Genomic DNA, 8,416 nt, shown 5'->3' on the forward strand with positions numbered 1-8,416 from the left:
AGTGCACGAAGATCATTCCGACTGACTCAGCTCCAGGCTGAGCTTATTTACCATGTCAATCACCTGAAGATGCATCTGATTGATTCAATTTCAGACTAAAAAGATATTTACCGTGTCGACTGCGTGGAGGTTTACCAGGAGACTTAAACCCTCTGCCCGACTCATCTAGTCCGTCAGAGGCTCGGGGACTACACCCAGCGGGTGCACTCAGCGTGCCCCCACTGGAAGAGAACTCGGAAAGAAACATTTTGCTCAATGCAAAACCAGCTCCAGAATTACTCGACCTCCGAGTCAGAGAAGAACAAGTTTGATCAGTACCATCTAAGAAGAGTTTTAGTTCTCTCAGACCCCCGCCGACAGCCCGCAGTCGACGGCAGTCTCCGGGAGCACCCCCAACGGGGACTACACCCAGTGGGTGCACTCAGCGTGCCCCCACTGGAGTAATCTCCACTCGGTACGGCCTGACCAGTCCGAGTGATGAACAACAACAAAAAAGATAGGCTCTAAGACTCCCGCCGACCGTTGGTATCCACTCGGAACGGTCCGCCCGGTCCGAGTGACGGCCAAACAACAACAAAAAAAGATAAGCTCTAAGACTCCCGCCGACTGCCCGCAATCGACGGCGGTCTCTGGGACTACACCCAGTGGGTGCACTCAGCGTGCCCCCACTGGAATGGTATCCACTCGGAACGGTCCGCCCGGTCCGAGTGACGGCCAAACAACAAAACAAAGACACGTTCCAGGCGTGAAGAAATTCCGAGTAATCAGTTACTCAATGCAGGACTAGCTCCAAATCACTCCAAAAAAATTGCTATAAGGTGAGTTTAACGCTCCTCCGCGGACCCGTTTGAGCTCATTTCACTCGGACACCATACAGTCTGGAATCCGTCAAGGCAACATGCGGAGATAAGATTGCTAGGTGACCAGAGGGAGTTCATAAGTGCCTCCGCGGCACTCGACTCATCTGGGAATTCACCTCGACTCGACCCGCTCAACCTCGACCGATTCGGGGGCTAATGACGAGGACATGTATTGGGGGTAGGGTAACTGGCCTGACCTAAAGGCCCTACCCATGGACACTGTATACTCTATACTGGGCCCCTGGGAACATAAGGGGTGAGGGGGTGGCGCACTCTATATAAGCCACCCCCACCACTAGACTAGCCCCCACCACTAGACTAGGGGGCTTTTTTTTCTGCCACCTCTCTCTCTTTCTCACCATTAGTCTCAGGACATAGCTCAGGCATGGAGATCCGCTCTCCCCTCTCTCTCTCTCTCAAACACACATTGTAATCTCCGGATACATACTCAGATAAAACAAAGCCTCTCTGGAGCACGAGACGTAGGGTTGTTATCTCCACCGTGAGAGGCCCGAACTCGCTAAAACCACCGTGTCACCCATTTGCATCTCGATAGATCATGCTCCTTTATCCTACCCCCCTCTTATTGTCGGAATCGTTCCCACGACAAGCACCATGGGGTATCTCCTTGTATATCCCTTGTGACCTCATCCATCACCAAAGAAAAAAGATAAGGGCTCAAAGCTGACCCTTGATGCGGTCCTATTTTAATCAGGAAGTCATCAGTGTCGGTGTCGCCATCACTTGTTCGAACACTTGTCACAACATTATCGCCTTGATGAGGGTAATGTACTTTGTTGGGACTTTATGCTTCTCCAAGGCTCACCACATAACATTCTGCAGTATCTTATCGTAGGCCTTCTCCAAGTCAATGAACACCATATGCAGGTCCTTCCTTTGCTCCCTATATCTCTCCATAAGTTGTTGTACCAAGAAGATGGCTTCCATGGTTGACCTCCCAGGCATGAAACCAAACTGATTTTTGGTCGTGTGTGTCATTCTTCAATGTGCTCAATAACTTTCTCCGATAGCTTCATTGTATGGCTCATCAGCTTAATTCAACAGTAATTAGTACAACTTTGAGCACCCCCCTTGTTCTTGAAGATCGGTAGTAATATACTCCGCCACCATTCCTATGGCATCTTGTTAGCCCGAAAGATGAGTTTGAAAAGCTTAGTTAGCCATATTATTGCTATGCCTTCGAGGCCTCTCTACACCTCAATGGGGATACAATCAGGGCCCATCGCCTTGCCTTCTTTCATCCTTTTTAAAGCCTCCCTGACCTCAGACTCCTGAATTCGCTGCACAAAACACCTGCTAGTACCATCAAAGGAGTCGTCCAGTTCAATGGTAGAGCTCTCATTCTCTCCATTGAACAGCTTGTCGCCATCTATGCTTAATCTCCTCGTCCTTCACCAGGAGTGGGTCTGCTCCATCCTTGATGCATTTGACTTGGTCGACATCCCTCGTCTTCCTCTTATAGATGTCCCTTTTGCCTTCCTTTGTGTGTAGAGGTCCTCATACGCCTGACCCTTTGCTTCACCTCACAGCTCGCATTGCGGCCTTCTTTGCCACCTTGTACTTCTCTATGTTGTCTGCACTCCTAGCTAGGTGTAGTCGTCTGAAACAATCCTTCTTCTCCTTAGTAGCCTTCTGGACATCATCATTCCACAACCAGGTATCTTTAGCTTCGCTTCTACACTCCAAACTCCTCTGAAGCCACCTTATGAATGCAAGTCGCCATCTTCATCCACATATTGTCTGCATCACCTCCTTCCTCCCAAGGGCCCTCCTTAATGACCCTCTCCTTGAAAGCCTAAGTTACCTCCCCCTTGAGCTTCCAACACTTTGTTCTAGAGACTTTGGCGCCCTTATCCCGTTGGACACGAATCCGAAAGCAGAAGTCAGCCACCTCAAGCTTATGCTGAGGGACAACACTCTCCAGATATCACCACAAGCTTACGCCTGTCTTCTTTTCTTGAGAGGATGAAATCAGTCTGGCCAGAGTGTTGACCACTACTAGAAGTCACTAGATGCGATTCTCTCTTTTTAAAAGAGGGTGTTAGCTACAATCATGTCGTAGGCTAGAGCAAAGCTCAAAGGCATCTCCTCCTTGATTCCTGATGCCATAGCCAAAGCCCCCATGCACCCCTTCAAAACCTGTGTTAGATGTACCCACGTGGCCATTGAGGTCTCCTCCTATGAAGAGCTTCTCGCCAATAGGTACACTCCTAACCATGTCCTTGGGGCCTTCCCAGAACTCCCTTTTGGTGTTCTCATTGTGGCCTACTTGCGGGGCATACACGCTAATAACATTGGGAACTAAGTCCCCAACTACCAGCTTGACCAGAATAACCCAGTCCCCACACCTCTTGACTCTACCACTCCATACTTGAGGCTCTTGTTGATCAAGATACCAATTTCATTTCTGTTTACAGTTGTCCCCATGTACCACAGCTTTAAGCCAGTATCCTCCACCTCCTTCGCCTTCTGTCCCCTCCATTTGGTTTCTTGGACGCAAAGGATAACAGCAGCTCTCCTTACTGCTGTATCAACTAGCTCCCATAGCTTACCTGTCAGGGACTCTACATTCCAGCTACCTGAGCGGGTCCTCCTAGGCTGGGCTAGCTTCCTTGCCCTTCACACTCGTCAAGTCAAATGCTAAGACCCTTGCTCATTTTTCACTACACCGGGCATCGATGTAGCGCACCACTAAGGATGTGACGACCTGATCCTTGCTCAATTGTCACCATATCCAGATCAAGATTCGGCACGCCAACAAGGGGGTGACGGCCCGGCCCTTGCCCATTTGACAGCACACCCGGGTTCCGATATGGCGCGTCGTCAGCCTATCACAACCCTCCTCCTTCACCCGGGCTTGGGACTGGCTATGTTGAGACGACATAGGAGCAATAAAATAAACAAAATTTTACAGGCCTTAGAGCTTCCACACCAGGGACCAGCACTCTACCCTTGTTGAGGGTGAATGCCATGTCCCTGGTCTTCAAGTCCTCTGCCCAATATATATTGTTGTGGATCAAGGTCCATAACAGGCCCACATGATGATGAACAAATATTTAAGGAAATCAGATGAGATCCTTCCTAATGTAATTCACACTGCTTCACACATAACCCAAACATTTTAGTGAAGATCCTATCATGAATACAACAAACACGTGAAACTTTAATATAAAGATATCTTGTTAAGTATGCATAAAGTAAGAGCACATGGAGACAAAGGTTGCACTTACCATGAGAAACTGTCAAAGAATTAATTGACTTTTTCGAAGCTTTTAATGTGTCTTTGGATTTTCCAGTCCAAGTATCCAATTCACATATAACTCCATCCCTGCTAGCAGTAATAAGAACACACCCTTGTTTCGAAAAGTGAAGAGAAATGACCTTGCTAGTAGGAAGAGAAAGGCATGTTAGTAGGCATCAATGTTTTCACAGTGAAGTCATTCTAAAGATATCTTGAACTAGCTGATGTTTTCTTACAGAATGCAGTTTCTATCAGGTTTTCTTTGGAACCACATAGAGTCAGCTTATGACCTAAAAAAACTAAAGTGGCTTAAAAAGTTAAAATTTTAGCATATGGGCTATAGCCTTGATCGTGGCAACGGAATTAAGCTCATGTTGCATGTGTAAGTATGACCAACTTGACCTTCTCATTATTGAGTTCAAAAGAACAAAAAATAATAATTGAAGAACAGATTCATCCATGCTTGGACAGTTGGACTTAGGTGAGAAACTGAGCTTCAGCATCTCAGAATGAAGAAGGAAACAGAAACTTATGAATAGGCCAAAAGAATATGTGGCTAGAAGATAGTGTATAGCCCTTCAGGAATTGCCACTATTTAATTTCAACTACCATCGAGGTGCAAGGATTAGACTATGTGGTTAGAAGATAGTGTATAGCCCTTTCTTTCTAAGCATCTACAGCATCAACCATAATCAACATGGTAGTCCTACAAACAAATCAACACGGTGTTTATCAAAGAAATATGAGGGCCCCTTCTATTGCAGAAGACACCAACTACAAGGAACCAGCATGTGTGTTCATCAAGGCAAAAGATGTATGCCAGACGATTTTAGAGTTATTAAAATGAGTTCAGAGGGGAAAGTACTCAACGAAAGTTCAGTATCTGGTATGGTTCCTATTTTACATGACAGAAGAATAGAAACAGCGCAGGAGAAGCCTCGTGATTAGAGTTACAAAATCAACAATACCAAGTTCGTAATAAGGTTTCACATACCCAGTGTGACAAGCACTTTTCCATATAACACCAGTAGAATCAAGAGCTAAAACTACACCATTTGCAGTGCCAACAGCAACAACAATAAGGTCGCCATCCTTTTTGTGCTGTAAAAAAACCAACAATCAAAACCTGAAATAATACAACAGTACAGGAGATACCAACTAAGCTCAACACAAAGTACCTTCTTCTGAACAGAGCTGCAGGCAATGCAACTGTATGAATCATCATGGGCTGCTATTGGATCAGTCCATCCTGCTATCTTTTGTCCTTCTCTTGTACTCCATACCTTCCCAATTAATAATTTCAAGTGAAGAAAATAGAATATGTCAGCATATAGGGTAACTACGTACTCACATACTTCCATTCCAGTTCACAATGGAAAAAGATGAGAAATGCAGTGTATCAAAAAGGCAGAAAATAGAAATACTACAAAAAGATATTGTTTCCAATAGCGCCCTACTATAATATTGCTAGCTAGATGGGGCACCCCAATGAACAGAAATATTTAATTCTAACAATCCTATCTTCCCAAGCATGAATCTACTGATACCATATAAAGTTAAATGTTTCATTTTCTCTCATAGATGGATGAACAAGCAGAAAATGCAAAAAGCTTGCATGAGGTGCTAAATGCTGGCAGCTATGTAACCCAGTAAACATCACTTGACACTTTCAAGTAAATTCCAACAAGAAAATCCATGTAAGCATCAATTTTCAACCATTTTTGCTTACAAGGAGGCTTGTACCTCAAATCCATACCTCTTTAGAACAGTATAAGCAGCAATCATACTAAAACTCACAACACGGAACTCTTTATTTAGAACACTCTTTATAAACAGCTGATAACAAATTGCTCACCCGGCTTCACAGCTAGTTACTTACAAAGAAATGGATCAAAGTGTCATAGCCCCGGTTCCACAATTTTATTGAGGCCCTGTTTGGTTCATAGGTCATAGGACTTTTTCTAGTCCCAACTAAAAAGTCCCTAGTCCCTAAAAAGTCCCTCCCTGTTTGTTTCCAGGGACTAAAAAGTCCCTAGTCTCTCCCTAGAGGTTATTAAATGACCATGTTACCCCTGGTATATAGAAAAATAACAACCAAATAACACCATGGGGTGGCGGGCCAATGGGTGCATGGAGGGGCATTGTTGGAAAAGTCTCAAAAAGTCCCAAAAAAGACTCTCCTTGAGAGTCTTCTTCATTTAGTCCCAAAAAGCAACTTTTAGTCCCTAGTAGTCCCTCCTGTTTGGTTAAAAAGTCTCTAAGAGGGACTTTTTCTAGTACCTACATCAAAAAGTCCCTGGAAACAAACACCCCCTGAAAGGAGAAACCACGCCGATTAGTTAGTTAGAAAATGACAAGGGGCTTAAGTAGATACCACAGCGATTAGCGAGCGATGTGTGGCCTTTAATTTCTCCCTTTAACCTTTAGATTTTTATGCTGTCGATTTAATGCCGATGCGTGCAACCGGTTAATGCGATTCCAATCGACTTTACTCCTCCTTTAATTATGCCTTTAATTGTTTTTTTCTCACGGTCCTTCAATTTAAATCAGCCGCATACGTTTAGATATTTTATCGCGCCACATTCTCTCTGATCTAGGAAATGACATTAAGTAGATACCTCAAAAATAGAAAATAAAAGAGTACTATACCAAAGAAATATTTACCACCGCTACAAGCAACACATAACACACCAGAAACTAGCTTCGCCCGGTAGCAACTATCAATCGCCATGATAAAATGAACATGGGAGGTAATTAGCAACTTGCTGGCATGTAACCCTACATTTCAACCACGGGACATCTCGCAGGGATTAACAATCCAGATCAGAGAGTTCCCCAATTCACAGCGACAGACTAGAGAGCTAGCCAGCTCGTAAAAATGGGGTTTAGGCGGGGGCAGAGAGGCGAAGCGAGTACCTGGATTCGCCGACCGGAGACGGCTGCGAAGAGCTCTCCGTCAGAAGAGAAGGCGAAGGCGTCGGGCGGCGGCGGGGTTGCGGCCATGGCTTGGCGGTAACGGCGTAGGGGCGCGGATAGTGGAGGGCGGAGGGGAGGGTTTCTATTTTTTTAGAGACTAGAGACTAGAGAACAATGTAAGTGCATGGCGACGGGATATAAATATCCTACTAGTACATTAGCTTATCTGTAAATAATAATATAATTATGTAAATAAATGTTCATCAAATTTTGTCCGTGAATTACTTTATATTTTGATTAGAAGATTGATAATAAGTAAATTAAAGTGTAATTGGTTGAGAAGGTAAATAAATTAAGATGATTAATTATCATATACATGAAAGGTTGGACCAAGGAATGATGGGAAGAAAGATGAAATAGGAACCTTACATTCTTTTTAAGTAGTATGCTTCCCTACCATCGCACTATGGGTCCTGACATAGCCCGCTTCAGCCTGGATGATCAGTCCTGCGTTAGTCTCGAGATTGACAATAATTGGCCCTTCCCAGATAATCACTTCTGATTCAAAGCAAGCGTTTTCAACGCCGATGAGTGGTTGAGCTGAAGTTCATTTCATCGCTTTGTTATTTGTTGTGTGAGAAAAACTTTACTTTACTAGAATGTTTTGTTGGAAATAATCTATAATCCAATGTGTATCCTCATTGTCGTTGTGGGTTGATGACTTGTTGTATGTAATCAATGGTACATTTGCATATGCGTCCATCAACTCACGCTTGCTAGTGCTGTCCATACGAACAGTGCCAGTGATTTTAGTTGAAAAATAAGATAGTGCTAGTGATTTTTAGCTGCATATTTTGACAAATCGCAGTGTTACAAGGTTGACAAATGACAATGTTACTATATAAACAAATGTCAATCTTTCCAGTTTGACAAATGGCAACATACCCAAAATGACAAATGCAAATTTTACCCAATTGTTTCTACATGGGTGCACACGGGTCATGCAAAACAACGGTTTGCGTTGAAGGGATGCAGAAATCCTGCTCGGCACATTTTCCCTTAGCTTCGTGGGAAAGCTGTCGGTTTGCATACAGGTGTTCTAACTAAAACGTTTGCGATGAGTGTTTTATATTTAAAAACCATTGACGTGTTTTTTCAAAAGAAAAGCATTTGATAAGTCTGTACGTTAAGAGAGAAGAACGCAAGTTCATTCAAACCATATCTTTCATTCAGTCACACTCCGAATTTATATTCATATGATCGAGAATTCGAGATGCAGCATTAAACCCAAGAAAACTATTTCTGGCGGCGGCGGAGGCAGCGTGCCACGTCGTCGTTGTCATTATCGTCCTCCGGGACGCCGTTGTTAAAGTCTTTA

General features: G+C 44.1%; 1 protein-coding gene across 2 annotated transcripts; it reads right to left on the reverse strand.

The window, feature by feature from the left end:
* Window positions 1-1,212: 1,212 nt before the first annotated feature.
* LOC125531922 lies at window positions 1,213-7,200 on the reverse strand. Of its 2 annotated transcripts, none has more exons than XM_048696137.1 (4): window positions 7,039-7,200; window positions 5,301-5,405; window positions 5,117-5,223; window positions 1,213-4,266 (listed from the first exon to the last, which is right to left on the reverse strand). In XM_048696137.1, exons 1-4 carry the CDS (start codon window positions 7,123-7,125, stop codon window positions 3,963-3,965), a joined length of 603 nt encoding a protein of 200 aa, XP_048552094.1. In that variant the 5' UTR covers window positions 7,126-7,200; the 3' UTR covers window positions 1,213-3,962. The 2 variants fall into 2 exon arrangements, with proteins under 2 accessions (XP_048552094.1, XP_048552095.1); XM_048696138.1 differs by having other exon boundaries at window positions 4,072-4,262.
* Window positions 7,201-8,416: the final 1,216 nt, after the last annotated feature.

This window comes from Triticum urartu, unplaced genomic scaffold, assembly GCF_003073215.2.
Source record: "Triticum urartu cultivar G1812 unplaced genomic scaffold, Tu2.1 TuUngrouped_contig_8406, whole genome shotgun sequence".
In the NCBI taxonomy this organism is placed as follows: domain Eukaryota; kingdom Viridiplantae; phylum Streptophyta; class Magnoliopsida; order Poales; family Poaceae; genus Triticum; species Triticum urartu.

Bases quoted from the DNA above. Each gene is read 5' to 3' on its own strand.
- LOC125531922 (XM_048696137.1), bottom strand. From the start codon at position 7,125: ATGGCCGCAACCCCGCCGCCGCCCGACGCCTTCGCCTTCTCTTCTGAC. The intron at 5,406-7,038 runs GTACTCGCTTCG...TTAATTGGGAAG, and splicing joins TCTCCGGTCGGCGAATCCAG to GTATGGAGTACAAGAGAAGG. The intron at 5,224-5,300 runs GTACTTTGTGTT...GTTTTTTTACAG, and splicing joins GCAGCTCTGTTCAGAAGAAG to CACAAAAAGGATGGCGACCT.